This window comes from Perca flavescens, chromosome 4 (assembly GCF_004354835.1).
Source record: "Perca flavescens isolate YP-PL-M2 chromosome 4, PFLA_1.0, whole genome shotgun sequence".
Taxonomy (NCBI): Eukaryota; Metazoa; Chordata; class Actinopteri; order Perciformes; family Percidae; genus Perca; species Perca flavescens.
In genome coordinates, this window is record NC_041334.1 from 4356923 (window position 1) to 4384056 (window position 27134).

The window sequence follows — 27134 nt, forward strand, 5'->3', positions numbered from 1 at the left end:
CAAATTATTTGTGTTTTTTCTTTAAATAATTTCCAAAAACTCAACTGTTTCTGTTTTGGTGGTCCACGACGAATAACAGCAATTGTCCATAGAATTTTCACAGCGGACATTGTTAAAATCAATCAGTAATTTTTTATGATTTCATGCTAAGTAATTTATTACCTAGAAACGTATGATCACATCACTGGTAAAAACAAAGATTTAATGTTGTGTTCTGCATTATTCTTTGAGTATAAAAACAGTTTTACAGATCTGTAGATTAAATCAACTAATCGATTAATCAACAAAATCATACGAGTGTTAGTCGGTTAAGAGTTTCTTTAATCAAGGACAGACCTAGTCATCACATTGTTTTATGGTAGTTTTTGTGTAAATGTCAGTAATAAAATGAACTACGTATCAAAATAAAAATAACTAAAATTGTGTATTGTTGATGAATACACAATAAAAGTGACATTTATTCAAATTTTTATGGCCTATATGAGTCCAAATCTAGTAGTGTTTTTTTATTTAGCATTGTAAAGCTTTGTATTTATGAGAAAAGCTTCTTTCAAGATGGAGATTTGTGTCTGGCAAAGAACTCGACCTTCTGATCAATAATATTCTATTATTTTATTCTCTTTAACTCTAACGTAACCAACAGTTGTCTGGTGAAACAGGTTTGGACAGTCGACTCATGAACCTCTCAAATACTGGCAGCAATTTCACAACAACCGTGTATCGGGACACTTTAAACACAGCTCTAATCAAGAATGTGATTACTGTGGTTCTCTGCATCTCCATCAACTATGTCAACAGTACCCTGGTGTACACATTCACAAAACATCAGGTCTGAGTCTCGTCTATTTCTAGAAATCCATTCAGCATGTATGCATGTGTGTACAAAGTTGAAAATCATTTCATCACTTCATAGGATTAAACAGTATGTTTTGATATATTCTAATATAATCAGTGCCTGACATGGACTGGTACTCACTTTAGATTTTTGTTTACTAGTATGGAGTTATATTTGTGCCTCATTCCTGAGCAAGCAGTTGTATATTTTGAGCACAGAGAAATATGTCTGGCAAGCACATACATTAGGGTGAGAAGCTCAGTCATCCGTGAGGAGCTAGTAGAGCCGCTGCTCCTTCGCGTCGAAAGGAGCCAGTTGAGGTGGTTTAGGCATCTGGTAAGGATGCCCCCTGGGCGCCTCCCTAGGGAGGTGTTCCAGGCACGTCCAGCTGGGAGGAGGCCTCGGGGAAGACCCAGGACTAGGTGGAGGGATTATATCTCCAACCTGGCCTGGGAACGCCTCGGGATCCCCCAGTCGAAGCTGGTTAATGTGGCTCGGGAAAGGGAAGTTTGGCGTCCCCTGCTGGAGCTGCTCCCCCTGCGACCCAACACCGGATAAGCGGACAAAGATGGATGGATGGAAGCACATACATTACATTTTGAAAATAAATTATACAAAAGCAAAAAATTATTCAGTTTAGTCATATGTCCTCTCATATACTCTTACTTGGTGCGCTGGCAATACGCTGCTGCACACCTGTCATGTCTCTCTCAAACTCTCCACTCTGTGCACGCTCAACTCTGCCCGCACACACTCGCTTTCTCTTCAAAATGTAATGTATGTGCTTGCAAAGTATTTCTCTGTCACAGTCTCTGGTGAGCAAAAAAAATGTCAATTTGTAATGAAATGCATTAAAAAATGAATTTGAAGTGATACACTTATAAGATATCAGGGCTCGACAGTAACGGTTGCCCTTGGCAACCAGATTGAGTCAATTGGCAACCATTTCATGGCCTCTGGTTGCCCCCTTTGGCGACCAGCTGTTTAATATTTGTGTTTTTTAAAATATATAAACCCAAATAAAAACCTACAAAACTGGAAATTCTCATTTTAAAAGAAGTCAATATTTCATTTGGTTGTCTCCGTAAAAGTTTAAACACTACGTTCATGCGCAACACAACATTTCAGCTGTTGTGCGACCGTTTTCCACATGCTGCAGTGCTGCTTCCACGTTACACTTGGAAGCAGGTAACATTAGCCTTTGTGCAGATTTGAAAATTGATCCGATCTGTGAATCAAAACCGGTATCAGATCAGTGAGTTTTGTGATACGTTGCATTTGAGATGGATGGGAAATTATATTGCAAGCCATCTTCTCATTGTTTCACTATTAAAATCTGTGGTATAATTCCAGAAAAAAAAAATGAATAGCTCCAAATATAGGCAGTTTAAAACATGGCAAACCGTATTGTCAATTTCAGCAACCAAAAGCTGATGTCTGGTTGCCAAGCCTGGCAATCACTTTAAAAAGTTAGCGTTGAGCCCTGGATATGGTTATGAATAAAAATATTTCCATGACACATGCAACTGCTTAACTATGCTGCTAGGACCTTTTTTGGTTCAATTCAGGGACTGAATATCATCAATGGTACAGTTTCTAGTGTTTTCCTCTTTTTTCCTAATCACTTGTGTCCTCCCCTGCAGGTTTTCAAAATGAACCCTCGCTACATCCTGTACATCCACCTGGTGATCAACGATATCATTCTTCTGAGTCTGTTTACTCTCATTCAGGTGCTGAGTTACATCGTTTTCACTCTTAACGTCTCTCTATGTATCGTTCTGGTAATGATCGCTACATTTGCAAGTCTAAACAATCCCCTAACACTAGCATTCATGGCAGTAGAGTGTTACATCGCCATATGCTTCCCTCTCCGCCACACCCAGATCTGTACAGTCAGGAAAACGTATGTTGTGATCGGCCTGATTTGGGCGGTATGTATAATCTCAATCCTACCAGATTTATTTGTGGCCTTGGCAACAGAATCCATGGAATTCTTTCGTTCCAGAGTTTTTTGTCTCATAGACACCATTTTTAGAAACTCTAATCTGACAGTGAAGAGAGATGTTTCCAACTCAGTGTTTATGGTCATTTTTTGGCTCACTCTATTCTATACATACTTCAGGATCCTGTTCGCAGCAAAGGCAGCTGCCAAAGATGCCAAGAAAGCGAGGAACACTGTCCTCCTCCACGGCTTCCAGCTGCTGCTGTGTATGCTCACCTACGTTCATGATCTCATAATACAGGGTCTGACATACTTATTACCAAAAGAGGTGCTGGCCATTCGTTACACTGTTTCGATATTTATTCACGTACTGCCCCGACTCATCAGTCCGGTTGTTTATGGGATACGAGACAAGACATTCAGGAAGTACCTGAAAAGATATCTGCTCTGTACAACTAGTGCTACCACTCATCCACTAACAACTTTAAAGAAGGCATAAAGTCCTGTTTTTGAGTTGTTCATGCTATGCTTACACTGTTTCATAATAAAGGGATAGTTCAGATGTTTTGGAGTGTTATTGTATGAGCTACCTTTTTAATAGTTAGTGTTTTAGTAGTAGATGGTGGTTGGTACACCCCCAATTTGGAGAAGCAGGCAGGTTATAACAAAGTGTCCCTGGGCAGGATGCCAAACCCAAAATTGATGTGAGTGTGTATGTGACTGTTTATCCCTCCCCTTCTGATGAGATGGCACCTTGCACGCTAGGGCAGCAGCTACTCGGATGCAGATAAACGGTGCCAGTGCACGGAGGTCCACGTTTATTCACGGGCAAAACTCTGCCTGAATTCTTGAGTCACAAGGGTTGAAAATCTGTAACTTTCCTTCTTTAGCCTTTAGCTTAGCGCAGCACCATTGAAAACAAACAACACTGGCTTAGACACATCATCCTCCCCAGCTCCGACCTTTTGTCCAAATATGGTCTACTGGCACGAAATATACCAAGATGGCGACCAGCAAAATGCAAACGGCTGGCTTCAAAACGGCAGACAAGCCAACCACAAACACAAATCAGCCACAAACCAATGGGTGGTCACATCCCGAACATGCGCGTTTTTAGCGTGCACAGCTACTTTAAACCATGTGAGGAAAAACCTGCTGCTGTTACAGTATTAATACAGGGCTTCCTGTTTGAAAGTCAAAGCAGAAAAACATGTTTGTTGTTTTGTAATTTCGTGGTGACATTTAAATGATTGTGGTTGTGTTGTTGTCTGAGTTAAAGGGTATAAACGAGATTATTTTTGTTCTTATGGGTAGGGTTGAATACCGAACCCTGTACTTATACCGGTACCGGCAGTACCGGCCACAGTTGCTGTGCAGGCACAACAGTGGTTTCTATGCCCTGGGGACCAGTGTTGGGAGTAACGGCAACGTTATCTTTACTGAGAATGTAAAGTGTCGCATTACTACAATTTGGTTGAATGAAACGCGAGGTGGCTTTTGCTACACATCAGCTACCTGGAGAGAGCAGGGGTGGGGATGATGACACCGTTGCAAATGCGATGATGATTGGCTGGGTGGGCAGATGCCCTGCTCACACTGTTTCACGCATGCTCTGACTACCACTAAACTCAACACAGCGACAATGGAGACGAGCCAGAGAAATTCAAAGGTAGCGTTCTCGAACTGGAAGTACCGGCATATTGAAATTAAAGGCAAGAATGTTTATGTAACATGCACGCTATGCCCAGGAAAAAAGACTTTGTCCACGTCTGTCTCAAGCAACTCGAATCTTATGAAGCCTTGACGTTAAAGATGTTATAGAACATAATAGCATTATAGAACATACAAAATAACATCACAGTTACTTTGCTGAGTAACTAATTACTTTTACAATGTTGTAACTGTGTTACTAACTCAATTACTTTTTGGGAGAAGTATTTTGTAACTGTAACTAATTAATTTTTTTAAGTAAGATGACCAACACTGCTGGGGACTGATAGCCTGGATGCCAGCCAAACTTAGCCCCGCCCACAACATTCGAGGTCGGGAAGTTTGGTCTGGACTTGCTCCGTTGAGGAGCAATTATTGCCTGAACAGGATCTGTTTGGACCAATCAAATTGTCGGACAGATGATCAACAGTAACATAATCAACCACGTCACCAAAGAACACTTGGGTTGAATTTGTGGCTGCTGCTGGAGAATAGGGATGTGTAGATTCCACCATCGCGTCTGTTACAGATGATATCGACAGCGCATTAATTTTAAAATCCTCAGCGGAGGAGCCTCAACAACTGCCCGAAAGCACGGTAGCGTTATATGGTGGAGCGAGATAGAGAGTGAATGAAGAGAGGGAGCGCCCAGCGGCGCTAGAACAAAGCCGTGAATCATTGACATTCATCTCTAGAAATGCAAGTGTAGCAAGCATGTCACGATCACTAACGTTATCCACATTTATATTTACACACAAATGATATATCCAGCTTCAAAAAAGTCTAAAAGTCGGAAGTTATAAGAATGCATTGTGCAAAGAGTGGTTGCTATGGAGACGATACACAGTGTTGAGTTCTGTTGACAGTTGAGTTGAGTTCCGTTGCTCTGATTGGTTGTAGGTCTATCCAACGAATGCAGAGGCATTTTTTTTTCCTGGTTCGGTTGGAACATGCCCCATAATCACAGTCCAATGGAGCGGTTTCAGACTCACATTCTGACTAGAATCTGAGTAGGACCACGTCAGGCTAGGGGACTGACTGACAGGCTGAGGTTGTAAGGCAAGGCAACTGTATTGCTATAACACCTTTCAGGAACAAGGTAATTCAAAGTGCTTGACATGACACATTAAAGAGCAATTAAAATGATGAATATAAAAAGTTGAATAAATATTCAATTTAATAGTTTATAGAGGCAGGTTTGGGAGGAGAGAGGGAGGGATTTTATATTTATTTAATTTCTGTCAGTATAAAATATTCTAAATAAATAACAATGTTCTAAGTAAATATGATAAATAGGTTTGGAATGATTTAAACTGTATAACCACTATTTAACTATATAACTGAAATAATGTTTTTGTAATTACAGAGGGAAAGTATTGAAAAAAGTACCGTTGGATACTGGCAACTGAATTTAAGGTACCGGTACTGGTAAATGAAGTTTATTCACCATAAATTCCAAAAATAAGAGTAAAACTAGTGGTAATGAGTTGGAATGAAGTTGTTAAGAAGGTGTAAAATAGAATTGGGTGATAATTCATACTTTATACTTTATTAATAGCCAAAACAGACCGGGTCAATTTTGACCCGAGAGGACAACAAGTGGGATTATTGGCTGCCTTTAAAAAAATTGAAATAGTTTCAAAACAGTATTTTCACTAAACTTTGACTTATATCAGTCCGTGATAACCTGTCAACATATTTTCCCATTGATCTCAACTGTCATAATTTCAGCTTTTTTTAACTCAGAAATTAGGTATAATTTGATATAAATGTGTTTTTTTGACCATATATAAAAAGAATAAGTGTAAAATTAGTGGTAATATGTTGGAAAGAAGTTGTTAAGAAGATTTAACACAGAATTGCGTGATAATTTATACTTCATGCTTTATAAACTGGCAAAACAGACCGGGTCAATTTTGACCCGGGAGGACAACTAGTGCATGGTCGACGGGAGGAAAACACAAGGGTTAAGGGAAGTCACTGTGTACAGATCACATCTGACAAATCAGTGTACAGTAATGTTATTTTATTGTGAATTCATCTAGAATATACAACTTGGAAACAAAACTGATGAAACATACTGCACAAACGGCATGACATGTTTCAGGTCTACCCTAATGTTCACCTACTGATCACACACACACACACACACACACACACACACACACACACACACACACACACACACACACACACACACACACACACACACACACACACACACAAACCCATGACATTTGCATTTAACTTCTATATATAGGTAATTTCAACACTACCTGTGCGATTGCCACATATGCCCATTGTCAAGGTAGGTACATATTCTTTCTTCTGTTTTATTATTTGTCTATTATGATACAATATCTTGATTTCGATTACACTATTACTACGTGTATGTATGGCTCATTTTGTACATTTCATTTGAAAAATTTTCTCAACTCTAAAATTAAACTATTTTAATGTTTCTCATTAACATGGTCTTAATCTTGCTCTCTTGATGGCTTCAAAAAGTAACGTATGTATGTATATATATATATATATATACAGTGGTTAAATTGGCTTTTGTAGGGAGGGGGAGCCCTTATTTACGGAGAATGGTCGTCATTCAAAATCGTGCCGTAAAATGACTTAATGTGTTTTTACACCAAATGGGCTCTTTTTCCAGTATTAATGTGTAATGTAGGGTTGATTAGTTATTCAAACAAAGAGAAACACTTCACAATTCACTTACTTTATTATTATTATTATTTTTAACCTTTTATAGGCTAATGTTAACAGGCAGGCAATGGATTTCACCCTTGGAAAATGTATAAAATTGAACATGTTTGAAAATATTGGTATAGCCTTTTTAACAGTGATTGGCTGGCCCAGCTTGTTAATAGCCAGTGTATGTTCATTTTAGCTTCCAGTTTGTTAGATGGCACCAACATTTGGTCTAATAATAACTGGCCTGGCAAGTCAAAGGCCAAGGTTTTGCTTCCAGATTTGTTTGGTGACTTATGATGTGGGGGTCTGGGGGTCCTCCCCCAGAATTTTAGCATTAAACACTTCATTTTCTGCATTTTGGTGAATTTGTATGCACCTATTTCTACCTTTTTTCTTTATGTAAAGGGAAACATTAGGCTACAATCCAAATATAACAACATACCGGTAATGGAAAATATTGCAGTAAGGCTGTCAGGAATTCTGTATTGCTTTCATCTATTTATTCTCCTTTAGATTGACATTTATTCTTCCCTTTTTTGCATCTTTTGTTGGGGAAGTAACCTCCGTAAATGTGCATATGACAATTATTCACCTCAGTGATACATTATTCATTTAATGTATTAATAAACCTCTTGATTGTAATATTTCAGATGATTGAACAAGATTTCTGCTCATGTCCAAAACTTTGTGCACATTCAAGATATAACTCATCCCATCTGTGCTCTCTGAGATTTGAAGGAGTCGTGATATTTTGTGAAAAAAATACAGTTATAATATAGGCTATTACGAGAATAAAGTCACTATATTTTAGAAAATAATCTATAGGCTACCTGCACCATAGTCTGCTGTGCATTCCGTGATTGCTCTGCTGATACGGTAGATCTCAGACCTCCTGACAGACACAGAGCCCCGTTTGAGACGTTTAGGGAAGTGGCTGTACGCTGCTAAACATCGGAGGTGGAAACCCGAAACTTATGGCAGAAATACACGGAGCTCAAACGCGACACATCTGCCGCAGCATGTCCACAGCAGAGCGCATCCATAAACCTGAGGCTGCGCAGCTTTTTACAGCGAGAGTGGACACTAAGCGACGTCCGGTTTCATATTTGTCAGTCAACTTTTCAAAATACATTTGGGGTTACACTCAAAACATTCGGGGCTGAACCCCCGCAAAATGTTTGATGCTGAAGGAGACGGAGCTGAGCTCCGGCAGGGTGTGTTGTGGCCCTGAGGAGGGAAGCTGTGCTCGGTGCGCTCCAGCCCAATTTAACCTCTGTATATATATATATATACATTAACTGGTGCATTATAAAAATATTTGAGGGTTGCTTCGTGCTTGTATATTTACAGCAGGAGTTTTCTGAGAATCTTTTCATCAATTAACCCTTGTCTGGTGTTCGGGTCAGTGGTACCCATTTTCAATGTTTCCTAAAAGACAAATGATGCTATTTATTATTTATTCTAACTCAAACTCACTGGCCTTGGCTCATTTTCTGTGAAGAACATAAAAACATAACTTATTTTCAATGACTGCACATGGTACACCCCCCGCCCCCACACACATAACTGGACCCGAGTGTATTTAAATGTAGGTGCCATGAAACTATTTTGTCTTTCTGCACCTGCTATTCCCACATAAAGTTACTAAATTGTTACATTCCAAGCACTTTCACCTGTTCTGATTAAGTTCTAAGAAATAAGCACCAATAATGATCAAAAATCTTGTTTCTATTTTTTTTTTTATTTTCTTTATAATTGAATTTACTTATTTTCTCACAAAAAAACAAAATTAACATATGATCATAAATGTGATCTCACAGGGGTAAATGGCAAATATGAACCATAAATGATGGATATATTATTGGTAAATGAGCTAAGTATTTTTAAATAAATTGTTATGGCTGTATTGATTTAAAAGCCTGATAATGTGGTGGGTCCACCAGACCCTGGAACATTGGCTGTGTAACAAAAATCTGAACACCACACAAGGGTTAAATCATTGTCGATGCCCAGCTCTACCTATGACCTCATCTCTGGTAGACAATGATGTAAAGCTGTGACTTACAGGATTCTTTTTGGACAAACTCAGTTTTATAGATTATTCAAATGTAATTTACTCTTCCTGGCCTATAAGAGTCTGAATCTAATATTTTTTTTATGTAACATTTGTAAAGCTTTGTATTTATATGAGGGTCTGGCAAAAAACTCAACCTTCTGATCAATAATAATCTTTTATTCTTTTCTCTTCAGCTGTCAAGTAACCAACAGTTGTCTGCTGAAACAGGTTTGGACAGTCGACTCATGAACCTCTCAAATATTGGCATCAATTTCACAACAGCTGTGTATCGGGACACTTTAAACACAGCTATAATCAAGAATATGATTACTGTGGTTCTCTGCATCTCCATCAACTATGTCAACAGTACCCTGGTGTACACATTCACAAAACATCAGGTCTGAGTCTCGTCTATTTCTAGAAATCCATTCAGCATGTATGTACCAAGTTGAAATACATTTTATCCCTTCAAGTCCGGTTCAGACTAAAGATTTGCGAGCCAATCAACTCACAGCACTGAGTGACTGAAGAGAATCAAAATCAGAAAAGGATTTATTGCTAAGTAGGTAACACTTCAAGGAACTTGCCTTGGTGTATGGTGCATACATAAAAGAGCCCGACCGATATATCGGCGGGCTGATATTATTGGCTGATATTAGGCATCTTACAAACTTTCGGTATCTGCATTTTTAATGGCCGATAAATGTTGGCATAATAATGTAAACATAATAAAGGAAATAACGTCTAAAAAGTAACGCTACCTGAAAAAGTAGTTTCTTTTTAGCATCTCACATCACACTTTCAGTCACTATGACCACTACTACGGTCAGAAACATTGTGCCAAAATATGAAAAATAACGTCACTGTCAACAGGCTTATCTGCTAATGTTAGCTACCGACCATTATCTTGAAAGCATCCAGCAAATAGACGGTACTGTAGGGTGCCGTTACCTGAAACCGATGATTTAACGTCACCGCTCATTTTAAGGTGTAGACACATATAGCCGACGGCCAACCGTTGACAGAAAACCCCGTCGATATGATCAGTCGCGTCCCCGAGGTCCAAAAAATTGCCACAGAACAGACCAAAAAGACGAGAGGAGACGAGACGTAATACATCTCCATAACAGCAGGCGGCGCTACTCTGTAATGTTGCCCAAGAAATGAAAACTGATCCAAAGCCAGACTGTCATGGCGGCCGTTCAGAATACGATCTCATATTGTACTAAAATTGTTCACTAAAACATGTTTCTGTGAACATTTTAAGCGAGAAATAGGCCATGCAGTTGCTGAATCTGTCTTCATTTCAGCTCAACAAAGGTCAGTTTAAAAGATTTTCGTCAGATTTTCAGAGACTCTAGTCACCTCATTCCGCTCGTCATTTCCGGGTGAGTCCCGACGGCCCTGCCGCCAACCGAACATGTCAGGTCGGCCAAAATGAACGCCGGGACGGCACGGGACACACCGAACAGATTCAAGTCACTGACCTCGCCAGACTGTCCCACAGCCGATAATCGGCCTGATGTGTCCCGGCCCTTACACACAGTTTAACAACAAAACAAAAAAGCTGCGTAAACATTACCAGCTACGTTTTTTATGTTGGTTTTGAGCGGTATGCACCTCCACTAACCTGGAAAACGGTTTTAAATCAGTAAAGAGGAATACAGCGTCTCCTGCAGCTGGGAGTCAAAGGCAGAGGGACCACAGCGTTCGCTAACGTTAGCTTCTTGTCTCATCTGGGGTCTGATAAACAGTGAATTCATCAAATTAGGCAGCACGGTGGCTCAGTAGTTAGCACTTCTGCCTCACAGCAAGAAGGTTCTGTGTTTGAACCCAGGTCCTCCCAGGCCTTTCTGTGCGGAGTTTGCATGTTCTCTTGCGTGGGAGACGCATAAAGACATGCATGCAACTAGGACTACAGTTGAAAATTAGCTGACTGGCTAATACTGGCACATTTACAGAAATGTTGGTTAATGTGCATTGTTCTAATCAAAATAAATACATCTTAAATTCAGTGTCCACAATTCCAATAAACTGTAGCTGTCATATTTCACGGGAGTGTGGATTTCATGTCGCAGCTTTCGTCGCCATTTGTCACTTTGCCTAAGATTGAGTGACAGGTAGTACTCGCCCTGTTGTTTATTTGGTTGCCATGACTTTGTGAGTGATGACGTCCTGTCACTGTTCCAGTTGCTCACCCTAAAGGGGAGAGAGAGCAGATGACAGTTCGCTTGAGTTCAGTAGAGCAGGCGGCTCTGCAGAGTCGTGTAATAACGACTTCATGACTTGTCATAAACAGGTGAAGGAGCCGAGGTAAGCGATGTACATAGTGGAAACCCTGTTGTGCGTCTGCCTTATTTCTGATACCATGGCAGCAGAAATGTTACCGTGGCGCGCCGCCACAGAGAGTCATTGCCATGGAGATGATACAGCTTGTCGCATTGGTGTAAACTGGCAGGTTTCAGAACGTTTCAGACCAGAGCATTGAAAGTAGATGCAAGTTTCAACTTGTCTCAATATGACTCTTTGGTTGAACTGGGCTTTAAGTTTGATTCATTGTTCTGCGTTGAATCTACCCCGTAGGTACAAAGTAGCCTGATATGTACCTCCCAAAAAATTTAACTACACAGTGTAGTCTTCACAGTGACGCAGAACACAACAAATGTCATTGGTCTGCTTGGCCGTGGCTTGGTAGCGTCGCATTTGCACCTACTCATTCTCGGGTTCTCCTTCTTCGTGAACAACATGGAATCAAAGAGAGATTTAACTTCCCCTGCTACAACTTTCCGACCATGGTCAGACTTGCATGGGAGACACTTTGTTTCTCTGTCGGTATTAGCTCCAAAGCCAATACCTATTACTCTCTCACTTGATCTACCTCACACTCAACACGCACACACACCCGCTCTGCTATTCTCTTAAAGAGATACGCTAGATCGACGCAGACACACCACCACAGAAGTATAAATCCTAACAATGGTGTAGGTCACTTACGAAGGCTAAAGCGTCGGTTCTGCAGAGAGTCTACATACAACCATAAATCAGAATTAGGTGTAAAGATTATGTTTTGATTTATTCTAATACAATAAATGGTACAGTTTCTACTCTCTCTTTGTTTCCTAATCACTTGCGTCCTCCCCTGCAGGTTTTCAATGTGAACCCTCGCTACATTCTGTACATCCACCTGGTGATCAACGATATCATCCTGCTGAGTCTGTTTACCCTCCTTCAGGTCCTGAGTTACGTTGTGTACACTCTTAACGTCTCTCTATGTATCGTTCTGGTAATGATTTCTATATTTGCAAGTTTAAACAATCCCCTAACATTAGCCGTAATGGCAGTAGAGTGTTACATCGCCGTATGCTTCCCTCTCCGCCACACCCAGATCTGTACGGTCAGGAAAACCTATGTTGTGATCGGCCTGATTTGGGCAATAAGTATACTCTGGATCCTACCGTATTTGTTTGTGGCCTTGGCTACAGAATCCCTGGAATTCTTTCGTTCCAGAGTTTTTTGTCTCAGAGTCAATGTTTTTAGGGACCCTAATCTGACAGTGAAGAGAGATGTTTCCAACTCAGTGTGTATGGTCATTGTTTGGCTCACTCTATTCTATACATACTTCAGGATCCTGTTTGCTGCAAAGGCAGCTGCCACAGATGCCAAGAAAGCGAGGAACACTGTCCTCCTCCACGGCTTCCAGCTGCTGCTGTGTATGCTCACCTACGTTTATGATCTCATAACTCAGGGTCTGACATACTTATTCCCAAACGAGGTGCTGGCCATTCGCTTCACTGTCTCGATATTTATTCAGGTACTGCCTCGACTCATCAGTCCGGTTGTTTATGGGCTACGAGACAAGACATTCAGGAAGTACCTGAAAAGATATCTGCTCTGTACAACTAGTGCTACCACTCATCCACTAACAACTCTAAAGAGGGCATAAAGTCCTGTTGAGTTGTTCAAGCAATGCTTACACAACACAGTCTCACTCCCTACTCGTCAAATGTATGACGCATGGTCAAGGACCCTGGCGTCAAGTTTCAACGAAATAGCGGTACCCTTGACGTTATTTTTCGACGAGGGGGGTCCGTCAGATAGACATTAATGTTATTCCCTCACCGTCGGATATCGACGAAAGAAAAAAACACGCCCCCCGCCCCTTAACTCGAAATCTGTGACAGTTATTGGTATTTTTAGCCCAATCACCGCTGTTTTAATCAACATTATTCACGAGATATTATCATGGTTTATATGTATTTCTTTTTATGTTATTATTTCGGTATATTTCGGCCAGGGAAGCTGGATTGCTTTTTTTGTTGATTTATATTTTTTAAACTATAATGCTACATCTATCAACATTTATTTAGATGTTATCATGGTATTCATTTCTTTACTTTAATAATATTATTTCGGTCTTATTACCGGTGAAATATTACAGTATATGCTGTAATACAGAACATTACGATATGATCCGAGCAGGAAGCATTCAAAGCCGATAGGCCTATCCCCCCTCAATATACATATATACAGTCAGTGGTCAGTATCACTTCAATATACATATATACAGTCAGAGGTCAGTATCACTACAATATACATATATACAGTCAGTGGTTGTGTCACCAGCAACAACACGTTGCTCAGTTTTATTCCAGTAAGTTATGAACCATAATAACGTTTAAACGAATCCGCGAAAAACTCCGGAAGTGACGTAGTACGTCCCGCTCGGCGGATACGAAGATAAAAATATATAGGCCTAACATTCGTAATATTTATGTTTTTTTCTAATGTTGTATTTGAGGAGTTAAACAATAAAGATTGTTATAATATTAAAATACAGTTTCATGTATTTGTCTACGTTTAAACGAATCCGCGGAAGTGACGTGGAAATTCCACATCTCGTCTGTGAAAGAATGTTCCACGTTGTACGTGAGACTTTACACAATAAAATACTAATAATGAAAAAATTGTGTTTTATATTTAGCACTTTGATTTGCCTTATATATACTATATAAAAAACCTACAGTTGAGTGTTTAGAAATACAGCCTAATGGCTTGTTTGACTAATTTGCATTTGTTTTGAATTGTACTGTTGTGAAAAACAATATACAAAGAGAAGCATTTTTTTATTTTATTTTCCATAGATAGTTATTTAAAAACGCAATTTTCTAATTTTGCAGTTGATGAATATTAATAGCAAAGACTAAAGGGGAAAAACATAAGTATATTTATGTGTGGGACTTAGTTTGATTTAAAATCACACTGCATTATTAGTTGTTTTAAATAAATTACTTTTTTGAAATATCAATTTATGGTAGGCCTAACATATTCATTATTATATTCAGAACATGATCCTCATATCAATCACCGTGGTTACAGCTTGTAGCCATCCTAACCTTTGTAGCCTTTACTGAGACTAGCTTTTCAAAATTAAGAAGGGACTAGTTTTAAGAAGCATTTTCAGGAAATTAAAAGGATAAGCAGATTGTTACCGAGGTTTTTGTTCACAGAGTAAGATGTATATAGCTTTGTTTGGGTATGTATACATATACAACATTTGTATATGTATGGCATTTTTGGCACACTTCTACCTCAGCCCTACTGCACAAAGACAAAACTCACACATCTCATTCAACCATTTCACAAGCTGAGAAAAGGGTCATGACATGGGTCAGAGCAGTGGTTCCCAACCTTTTTTCCTTGGTGCCCCCCCACTCATGTCTAAGAAAAGCTGACCCCCCCCCACACACACACACACACACACACACACACACACACACACACACACCTTTGAAACTGAAGTTGAGGTAACTCTCGAGATAGAGCTGGGTCAGAGGATATCAGAGGTCATAAATGATGAACCAATCCATCGGCTCTGCTCCTATAGGCCCAATGGTGTTCATATGGACAACATGCACCTTTGGCTGGAAGGCCCGTGTTGAAAGTGTGTGTTATCATTTAGAGCAGACACCCACGGTGAATCAGATGGTTTATGTTATACAAGGCTGCATTACAGAGAATTTTATTATGACTCTCATGAAGGTTGTGTAAGGAATAGAAACCAGTCTCTCCAGGCAAGCACACAGAATATGGTCTGCTCTATCTTTATTCTCCATGCGAAGTATGAGCTCTTATCCTCTGGCAGAAGATATGGGTAAACTTAACATTTCTAAACTATAAAAACGTTGATGATGATATAGGCCTAATTTGGACCTACCTCAATTAAAACTTTAAATAATGTTGCTTGAGATTGAGGGTGTGCAATAGCTTCATGATATGAAGCATGGTTGTGTTGCTCTTGTCACTGTTTGTGAAAGATGAGCAATAGATTGTTGCTGTGTGATGTGCTTCAGTCTGACTACATATCACTTTGTTCATGTTGTTTTTTATTTTAAGTATGTCAGCTGTATGATAAAACAATATGTCAAGTGTTATTTGTGAAGCATTTGAACTCAAGGCAAATATCCCTCTGGGGACAATAAAGTATCTCCTGCTAAGTGGTCTCCATGATGTGTAAAAATTAAAACGTTGTCGTAGGACTATAGCAAACACATCGTTGGAAAGGTCTCAACCTGGAGAGTAACATATGTCAGTCTGAAGAGGATACATTACTCCTGCTTTGAAATATTGACCTCTGAACCTTGAACCCAGTACATGTATGAAGGCCTGTCATTTAGCAACAGAAGGTTATACACACATAAAACCAGCTGTTATAGAAAGCTCTGGACCTCAGCTGTCATGTACATATGGTCACCAAATTACCTACTCTAAGCACTGTCAAATATGGTAATAAGCTATTTTCACCTATTTAACGATTCAATTTTTAAAATCTGATGACACCAGTGTGTTCTCCATCCCAAAAAACCCCAGGGTGTATCCAAAATTATACACTGCCAACTTCTACTTATGAGAAATACACTTTAAAACTACAACTCCCATAAGAAACGCCACAGAAGCTGTTACAAAGCTTGAGCACTTGTAGTTCTTCCGGGGTGGGTGGGGGGACTCGTTCGGCTCCTGTTTCTGCTGTCTGCCATGAAATGGCTTGATTCCATTTCAGATTGATGCCGCCCGCCGGCCGGCCGAGAACACAATATATGAGACAAATACATGAAACTGTATTTTATTATTATAACTATCTTTATTGTTTAACTCCTCAAATACAACGTTAGAAAAAAACATCAATATTACGAATATTATATATTTTTATCTTCGTATCCGCTGAGCGGGACGTACTACGTCACTTCCGGAGTTTTCCGCGGATTCGTTTAAACGTTATTATGGTTCATAACTTACTGGAATAAAACTGACTAACGTGTTGTTGCTGGTGATACAACCACTGACTGTATATATGTATATTGAAGCGATCCTGGCGTTAAAGACCAGCTGATCGCTGCCCGATTCTTTGAAATGAATGGCCGCATTGCATTGGGGGATAGGCCTATCGGCTTTGAATGCTTCCTGCTCGGATCATATCGTAATGTTCTGTATTACAGCATATACTGTAATATTTCACCGAAATATTATAAAAATAAGACCGAAATAATATTATTAAAGTAAAGAAATGAATACAATGATAACATCTAAATAAATGTTGATAGATGTAGCATTATAGTTTAAAAAATATAAATCAACAAAAAAGCAATCCAGCTTCCCTGGCCGAAATATACCAAAATAATAACATAAAAAGAAATACATATAAACCATGATACTATCTCGTGAATATTGTTGATTAAAACAGCGGTTATTGGGCTAAAAATACCAATAACTGTCACAGATTTCGAGTTAAGGGGCGGGGGGCGTGTTTTTTTCTTTCGTCGATATCCGACGGTGAGGGAATAACATGAATGTCTATCTGACGGACCCCCTCGTCGGAAAATAACGCCAAGGGTACCCCTATTTCGTTGAAACTTGACGCTAGGGTCCTTGACCATGCGTCATACATTTGACGAGTAGGGAGTGAGACTGTGTTGGCTTACATGGTTTCATAATAAAGGGATAGTTCAGATGTTGTGAAGCATGGTTGTATGAGCTACCTTTCCATAGTCAGTGTATTAGCTACACTAGAATGCTGTCAGCACGCCCCCAGTTTGAAGAAGCAGGCAGAAGAAGCCTACCGACACGGAAGCTAACCAATGTCCTGCTGTGGACGGAGGCAGCAGCTAAACGCATTTCATGCAGATGAACGTATACAACACTGAAAAATGGTGACCGCGAAAAAATGCAAAGTGCTGGCTTCAAAACGTCAGTCAAGCCAACAAACCAGCCACAGCCATAGCCACAAACCAATGGGTGAGCTAGAGGTCACGCCCAAACAGGCACATTTTCAACGGGCACAGCTACTTTACACAATGTGAGGAAAAACCTGCTGCTGTATTGATACAGGGTTTTCTATTTGACAGTCAAAGCAGAAACAACAAGTTTTTTGTTTTGTCGTTTGGTGCTGACATATTATATTGATTGTAGTCATATTGTTGTCTCAGTTACAGGTGTAAATAAGATTATATTTATTCTTACAGCTAGTCACTTTGTACGGAAGCATCTGCTAAAGCAATAATAAGTAATGCCATTTTATTGTAATTTTAACTAGAATTTATAACTTGGATACAAACAAAACTTACAAGGCATACTGCACAAACTGCATGAAAAGTTGCAGGCCTTCCGCAATGTTCAATTACTGATAACACACACACACACACACACACACAGTCTTATCTTGAGCCCATGACAATTGCATTTAACTTCTATATATACAGACACACACACACACACACACACACACACACACACACACACACACACACTATAACTACTACATAGGTAATTTTAAAAGGCTTCTGACTTACTGTGCGATTGCCACATATGACCTTTGCCAAGGTGGGTACATATATTTTTCTGTGTTATTATTTGTGTATTAAGAGATAATATATTGATCTTTATTTTACTTTTATTGTGTATATGGCTCATTTTGTACATTATATTTTAAGAATATAGTTCTCTACTCTAGAATTAAAAAGTATTCAGAAAAAAACTTTTTATTATCTTATGGTTTAAATCTTGCTCTCTGGATGGATTTGAAATGCAAATTATTTGTGTGCTTACATTTTTTTTTTCATAATTTTCAAAAACTGTCAACTGTTTCTGTTTTGGTGCTCCACGAATAACAGCAGATGTACAAAAGTAGTTTTTTTATGATTTCATGCTGTGTAATTTATTACCAAGGAACGTATGAGCACATCGCTGGTAAAACCAAAGATTTAAAGTTGTGTTTTGCATTTGAGGAGAAACTCCGTTTTTACAGATCTGTCAATTAAATCAAGTAATCGATTAGTCGACAAAATCATACGAGTGTTAGTCGATTAAGAATTTCTTTAATCAAGGACATACCTAGTCATGGCAACGCTTTATGGTCGTTTTTGTGTAAATGTCAGTAATACATTTAACTAAATATCAAAATAAAAAATAAAATTGTGTATTGTTGATGAATACACAGTAAAAGTGACAATTATTCAAATTATATTGACGTTTGACTTTTTTTACCTATTTGAATCCAAATCTAGTAGTGTTTTTCATTTAGCATTGTAAAGCTTTGTATTCATGAGAGAAGCTTCTTTCAAGATGGTGATTTGTGTCTGGCAAAGAACTTGACCTTCTGATCAATAATATTCTATCATTTTGTTCTCTTTAACTCTAACGTAACCAACAGTTGTCTGGTGAAACAGGTTTGGACAGTCGACTTATGAACCTCTCATACTGGCAGCAATTTCACAACAGCTGTGTATCGGGACACTTTAAACACAGCTATAATCAAGAATGTGATTACTGTGGTTCTCTGCATCTCCATCAACTATGTCAACAGTACCCTGGTGTACACATTCAAAAAACATCAGGTGTGAGTCTTCTAAATCTATTCAGCATGTATGCATGTGTGTACCAAGTTGAAAATCATTTCATCACGTCACAGGATTAAAAAGTATCTTTTGATATATTCTAAAATAATCAGTGCCTGATATGGACTGGTACTCACTTTAGTATGGTGTTATATTTGTGCCTCATTCCTGAGCGAGCAATTGTTGCAAGAAATGATGCCGTGAAACTGCTGAACTAAGCTACTAGGACCTTTTTGGTCGAATTCAGGCACTGGAACTGAAAACTCTTATTTCCTAATCCCTTGTGTCCTCCCATTCAGGTTTTCAAAATGAACCCTCGCTACATCCTGTACATCCACCTGGTGATCAACGATATCATCCTGCTGAGTCTATTTATTCTTGTTCAAGTCCTGAGTTACATCGTTTTCACTCTTAACGTCTCTCTATGTATCGTTCTGCTAATGATTTCTATATTTGCAAATCTAAACAATCCCCTAACACTAGCATTTATGGCAGTAGAGTGTTACGTCGCCATATGCTTCCCTCTCCGCCACACCCAGATCTGTACGGTCAGGAAAACCTATGTTGTGATCGGCTTGATTTGGGCGATAAGTATACTCTCGATCCTACCAGATTTATTTGTGGCCTTGGAAACAGAATCAATCTCAACTGAAAAATGTCTACTTTCTGATTCTCGCAAGCTGTGACAAATCGAGCAATTTGGAAAATGTCTGGACGAGGAAAAACCGGAGGAGGTAAACTCGGCTGAGTTTATCCGCCAAGCCTCCTTCCTCTGTCCGATATTGTTTGAGCGCTCCTAAAAATGGCAGCTTACTCCGAAAAGTTTGGCTCACACTGGGCAAGATTAAAATTTGGAGGACAAGGCCCTGCGCCCAACAGAGATTTTGTGGCTGAACATTTATTGTTTCAGTCGTCATGGGTGAGTCCTACGGACATTTACTCCTTTATTGCCCTGCCTAATCGGAGAGATTTTGAATTGGTGTTTTATCAGGAAGCCCAACTCCGACGCTTTTTGGAGGTAGTTTCCACCAAGTCAAATGATCCAAAATGGAGTGAGTGGAGCGTAGAGTCGTCTGTGGCTATAGACGTCATAGCAATAGTGGTGAAATTCTGGACAGGTAGAGTGGCTGACCATGATATTGAACTCTACTTAAAACGTTACTGTGATATCATACAATCTGTATATAGACCAGTAGACAAGTATGGTATCTGGTACGGTGTCCGAAAGTACAAAGTCCGAATACATACTGACACCTCCGGTCACTTAGTCCAGTTACCCAATTCCATCTCCCTGGGTCCATACAACGGCCGCATCATATACACTGGACAGTTAACCAAATGCTTCATTTGTGAAGCTACAGACCACCAAGTGCTGACCAAGTGCTGGCGATGTGGTAACTTAGGCCCCAAAGCCAACAGCTGCGAAAGTGAAAGCGAATGCTCCCTGTGTGGCGAAAAAGGCCACACCTTCTTCAGCTGCCCGAGGTCTTTCGCCAACAAAACTAAAGGCTTTGCTCAGCGGGGAGACACCGCTGCTCCTCCTCCCACCCCCAGCGGCCCAGCAGCCTGGAGGAAAGCAGCGAGACACAGCTACCCAGCAGCCTGGAGGACCGTCACAACAACCAGCGGCCCAGCAGCAGCTGCATCTCACCCAACCCACCTTGCAGACCAGGAGCCCCCCTCCTGAAGTCTCCCTTCAATCACGTGAGGAGAAAGTTTTGTGTATAAGCGGCATAGAAAGTATGAGTGACGATAGTGATGGTGATGAAAATGAGGAAAACGAACAGAGTTATGAGAGCGCCAGTGAGAGTCCCAGTTCAGATTTTAGCTCTACCGGGCTGACAGCCGGTCAGCGGGCCAGCAGCACCCCCGCTGCTGATAACGCTGACTCCGCTCCAGGTGACAGTAACTCTGGCTCGTTCTCCACGACACCTGATTTCCCTTCTCCAGAGTCTCAGCATGGTCTTCCCTTTGAGGAAGTTAAAAAGAGAAAAAAAAGAAATCGTACTATAACATATAAAGAAAACAAACGTGTGGATGTTAAACCTTCACCATAGACTTAGTCTCTCCCCAAAAACATCATGTCCCGTTTAAAAATATCCACCTGGAACGCTCGAGGCATCCAGTCTAAATCTTTTAGATCTACGAAATTGAAATATCTTTTAGACACCGATTTTGATATTCTGTGTGCTCAAGAGCTCAGAAGTACCCAAAATGACGTCACTGATGTGTGTAATATGTGGAACAAAGGACAGAGTATAATATCTATTGGGGAAAGCAGAGCTGATGGTGTTGGTATATTTTTTAAAACAAATGATGTTATAATACGAAGAAGAGATTTAATCCCAGGTAGACTTCTTATGATTGACTGTTATTATAGGGGTGAAAAATACCGTGTCATTAATGTGTACACTGCTCCTGATAGAGTTAGAAAAATGCAATTATTTAAAAGACTTAGAGAGCTTTTAACAGTAGGCTATAAAGTTATTCTGTGTGGTGATTTTAATACAATCACGGATAAATACGACATAGTTAGTCCCAATGGTTTTAAACTACTAAGGGAAGGTAAGCTTTTAAAAGAAATATGTGATGAAGCTAAATTAATAGATGTGTGTCGCGAAATTTATCCTGTCGGGGTTCAATACACCCGATTTGACCACAAGACAAAGACTCGTATTGACCGAGTCTATGTGTCTAATCATTTTAAAATTAAGCATTATAGAACAGTAATAAATGACTTCTCTGATCATTTAATTGTTACAACCGTCTTGTCATCTGAGTCCTCTGAAACAAGAGGATTCTGGAAGCTAAACTCTCAGATCCTGAAGGACTCAGACTTATTAATAGAATTAAAACAAGAAATTCATAAAAGTTTTCAATTAAAATGTCTAACTAAATCTCACATTGAGCTGTGGGAGTTATTAAAACGAAGATTAAAAGACTTTTTCAAATTTAAATGTAGAGAAATAAATAAGATTAAAAATATAAAATATAAAGCCTTAATGGAACAATACGTTAACTTAAAACAGATGAAGAAAAGATCAAATTCAGAGGATGAAATCATGTTAGAAGTAAAAACACAAATAGATAACTCTAATAATGAAATATTGTATAACATTTATAAACAAACAAATACAGATAATAGAGGAAACTTAATACATACTCTTAAAGCTGGACATCAGCAAATTCAAAGCAAATTTATTAAATCTATAAAGAAACAGGACGGTGATGTAGTGTTTGATGAAAAGCAGAAAAGACAAGTGATCAGAGAATTATGTACAGAAGCATATAAAAATATAGAAATAGATAGTGGTTGTGCAGATATTTTATTAGATGGGCTTCCCTCATACAGCTCACTGAGCTTTAAGGAACTTGTGGGAAACATAAGAAAGGATGAAGTGATACAAGCCATCAAACAACTAAACGTTGGTAAAAGCCCCGGCCCTGATGGCCTGTCTACAGAGTTTTATCAGTTAATTATCGATGATGTAACAAACGTCCTTACAGAGATGTATAACGAAGGTGTGAACAGTGGCTGTATGGGGGAATCCTTTTATCAGGGTGTAATGTGTTTATTATATAAGAAAGGGGATGAAAACGACATAAATAGCTACAGACATCTGACCATAATGAATACTGATTATAAAATATTAGCTAAAGTAATTATGAATAGATTAAATAATATATTAGATGAAATTATAGAAAAAGAACAAACGTGTGCCATTAAAGGCCGTTTGATGTGGGATAACCTTTGTATATTGAGAGAAATGATAAATAAACCTAATAAAAAAGACTTTTATATAATCGGGCTGGACCAAAAAAAAGCCTTTGATTATATCTCTAGAGACTATTTATGGGCTGTAATGAAGTCTTATGGCTTCCCTGAAAGTTTTATCCACTTGATCAGATGTCTGTATGTTAAGTCTAGTGTGTGTATTAATGTAAATGGTGTTTTAACAGAATCCTTTAATGTAGAGAGAGGGGTGAAACAGGGCTGTCCTCTTAGTGCCGCTCTATATGTCCTGGCCATTAGCCCCCTTATTAAAACCATAAACTCTGAGAGGCTCATATCTGGTACTCATGTTGGCCTTGCGCCCAAAATCACTGCCATGGCCTACGCAGATGATGTCACTATTGTTATTAAAAATCAGATGGAGATGGATGTCTTAACTAATCACCTAAACTTATATGAACTGGCTTCAGGAGCTAAATTAAATCAGGATAAGACAGAGGGAGTTTGGATCGGAGTTGAAAGTAACAAACGTGATATCAACATAAAAGTAAAGGATGAAATTAAAATCTTGGGCCTGACCATTTGTAATCAAGACTGTAGCGAAAAAAACTGGGAAAATAAACTATGTGAAGTTAAAGAAGAAGTTAAAAAATGGGAAAATAAAAACACCAATTATAAATCAAGAGTCAACATTGTTAAAACTTTCATCTTATCCAAACTCCTGTTTTTAGCCAATATCTTTCCTCCATCTCACAAAATGATATTGAAATTAAATAAACAGTGTGTAAATTTGGTCTGGGGCACAACTAGGGAGGTAACAAAAAGAGAAATAATGTATAAAAGTAAAGAATATGGGGGGTTAGGGGCAGTAGATATGAGAATTAAATTGTACATAGCCTTTATTAAAAACATGTCAGCAGCCATCTCAAGGAATGCTCTCTGGGTCGGTGATCGCTCCAAGTGGAGGAAAAGGAGAGGGAGAGCCAGACAAGGTCCTGAACACAACCTTATCTACGGTGATTTTATGTATGAATATGTAAATCTTAAAATTGACTGGAATGGCCTCCCAAGTAAAATGATTTAAAAAAAAATTAATGATTATAAATATGGTGGATATATTAATTATAAATATCTAACACACAACGAAGGAACCCAGTTCCTGAAATATTTAAAAAATAAGAGCCTCTCGGAGAGCATTCGCGATATGAGATGGCTGATGTCGGTGAATAGACTCGCTGTTAGAGCCGTAGTTTCATGGAGTTGTTATGTAAAAACAAAAAAGTGTCCCATGATTAACTGCGACGAAGACGAGACCCAACAGCATCTATTGATGGATTGCTACAGGGCAAAAGAAGTCTGGGACAAATTAAAAGTGTATGGTGTTAATTTTGTACTTTCATATAAATCTGTCATGTACTGTATTGTTGTTGAGACTCTACCAGAGAAACAAAAAGAACTTTTACAAATAATCATATGTATTGTATGCATCAAGTTGTGGAAAACCAGATGCTGTATGGTTATTCAACAAACGATCATAAATAGTGACGATGTGTGCAAACAAGTGCTTGCTGAGCTCAGGAGAAGAAAAGCTCTGGACAGAAAACGGCTCCTTCCATGGGACACTTTTAACCTGTGAACTGCAGCACTTTATAAAAAGACTCTATATGCACTTTATAAAAAAGACTTCAGCACTTTATAAATATCTCTATGCACTTTATGAGAGGCTCTAGGCACTTTACATTTTAGCTTGGTTTGCACATTTTGTATTATATTTTTTGTAATTCTTGTATAGTTTATATTTGTTAGGTAGCCTACTGTATGTTTAAATGTATAAATTGTAATTTGTAAAAACTTAATAAAGCTCTTTAAAAAAAAAAAAAAAAAGAAACAGAATCCCTGGAATTCTTTCGTTCCAGAGTTTTTTGTCTCAGAGTCAATGTTTTCAGAAACTCTAATCTGACAGTGAAGAGAGATGCCTCCAACTCAGTGTTTTTGGTCATTGTTTGGCTCATTCTATTCTATACATACTTCAGGATCCTGTTTGCTGCAAAGGCAGCTGCCCCCGATGCCAAGAAGGCGAGGAACACTGTCCTCCTCCACGGCTTCCAGCTGCTGCTGTGTATACTCACCTACATTTATGATCTCATAACTCAGGGTCTGACATACTTGTTCCCAAATGAGATGCTGGCCATTCGCTACACTGTTTCGATATTTATTCAGGTACTGCCTCGACTCATCAGTCCAGTTGTTTATGGGCTACGAGACAAAACATTCAGGAAGTACCTGAAAAGATATCTGCTCTGTACAACAAAGATACCGTAAAGTCCTGTTTTTGGCTTGCTCATGCTATGATTAAAATGTTTTATAATAAAGGGATAGTTAGGATCTTTTGAAGTGTGATTGTATGCAGGTTTTGTGTAAACTGAACTGAGACTCAGCAGAGGACTACGAAGCAAGATTTGGTGTTAACGAAGTAACTTCAGGTTCAACCCAGGGTTTTCTGTACCACGACGGTGGATAACTTGTTACCGGGTTAAATTGCCGTTCTAATTTGCGCTGAACACCTAACCTGGCCGGGAGCAGGTTACGTTGGAGATTAGAGATCAAAAGCACTGCCTACTGACCAATCAATACTCGATTGATAATGGCGTCACCATTCTTAGAAGATCCGTTGGAGCTGGGTGTGCGGAGAGTGAGGGAGAGAGAGTGAGTGAGTGAGTGAGTGAGTGAGTGAGTGAGTGAGAGAGAGAGAGAGAGAGAGAGGTGTGCACATAAACGTTAAAACATTCCCTGATGGGTATTTTTATGAAATATATAGATTTAAATGGGAGGGAATTACAAATAGGCTATTTGTCGACTTCTTGAGCCGTGTGTTGCCAATAGGCACATTGGTTTAAATTATGTTTTTATATATTTTATTTGCTCTCACGATCGCTTCCACCGCCAGGGTAGCAACTGAAATAATAGGCTAAATCAACAACAGTTTATAGAAAGCACAAGTGTAAATATGGTCAGAGATATTGATAAGCCTTGTAATTTACGCATTTACAGCGTTTGCTATGTTTTTTCCAGCTTTCCTCCTGTTTTAGAAAACAGCGACTGTATTGTGTTTCTTCCTGTAAAACCGTGTCTGTGTTCTTCATATTTATGTAGAATTATAATTTGCTCTTCTCATATAAAATATGCGGCTCTGGTAGATGTTTGCGATTGGTCGTGCTGTGCAAACACCGCCTCTTTTATGTGAACGTGCGAGCCGCTGGATTGGGAAACCCTGGGTTGACTGAACTAGTTGTTAACCACCGATTCGTAGTACAGGTCTCAGTTTTCTTACATCTGAAGGATAAAAGACATTTGTTCAAGGTACACATTTTAGGGAGAGAAGATGGATGGTTTAAGAAGGGTGTGAAGGAAGCCATTTAAATTCGGTGCCGTTTTCATCCATGTTACCCATTCTGTCCAGCCACACCGGCTGAAATCAGGCGTGAACGTAGCCACGTGCTGCAGCGATCGTTTCGGCATCTCCTCTAACTCTTCCGCAAGCTAATGTGTCGAGCCAGGCAGGTAATCACATACAGGAAGGTCACAGGAAGGCAGGATAAATGAGATCATTTTTGTTCTTATGGGAAGTCAATTTGTACAGATCACATCTGAAAAATCAATGTACAGTAATGTTATTTTATTGTGAATTCATCTAGAATTTACAACTTGTTTGAGGTGTTCATATTGCCCTTTCCTGAAGACTCAGGTGCCAATCATGAAGCCTAGTGGTATAAATGAGGTCTGACACTGGGCACCAGAAATCCCTGGGCTGGCTGTAGCACACTCATGTCTTAATTACATCCTAATTAAGCCACTCAAACACACATGTGGATTCTGTATGCTGATGGTGTTGAAATTCTCAGTTGAATATACTCATAGGATTGTTTTGTCTGTAAGAGGGACATAGGGGCTTTGCAGCAGCTTTTTTATGCATCTGCCAAGATGTGTATATTATCACAAATATCACACTGCATGCTGCTGCTAGCTTAGAAATCTCGACGCACCCTAGCGGCAGCAAATGTAATTTGCAGCCAGGGTCAGCCTAGCAACTCTCCGTTGGCTTGCGAGCTGGAAAAACCAAATTCTGGTCAGACCAATCACATTGTGTATAGAGTCGGTAGGCGGCCTTAACATAAGGACAACAGAGTTGCGATGGTTCCGCGTGAATTCCCTGCTACTCGAAAACAAAGAAGATGGCTGCTGCTGCTGGCGAACAGCGGTCTTTGGAA

At 39.3% G+C, this 27134-nt stretch overlaps 2 protein-coding genes and 1 pseudogene across 2 annotated transcripts; all 3 read left to right on the plus strand.

The window, feature by feature from the left end:
• Positions 1–676: 676 nt before the first annotated feature.
• On the plus strand, positions 677–3276 carry LOC114553501 (odorant receptor 131-2-like). The gene is made up of 2 exons (XM_028574716.1): positions 677–829; positions 2479–3276. The coding sequence occupies exons 1-2, from the start codon at positions 677–679 to the stop codon at positions 3274–3276; spliced, it is 951 nt and encodes a 316-aa protein (XP_028430517.1).
• Positions 3277–9491: 6215 nt separating this feature from the next.
• LOC114553502 (odorant receptor 131-2-like) lies at positions 9492–13189 on the plus strand. The gene is made up of 2 exons (XM_028574717.1): positions 9492–9644; positions 12392–13189. Exons 1-2 carry the CDS (start codon positions 9492–9494, stop codon positions 13187–13189), a joined length of 951 nt encoding a protein of 316 aa, XP_028430518.1.
• Positions 13190–17464: 4275 nt separating this feature from the next.
• On the plus strand, positions 17465–25188 carry LOC114553504 (odorant receptor 131-2-like; annotated as a pseudogene).
• Positions 25189–27134: the final 1946 nt, after the last annotated feature.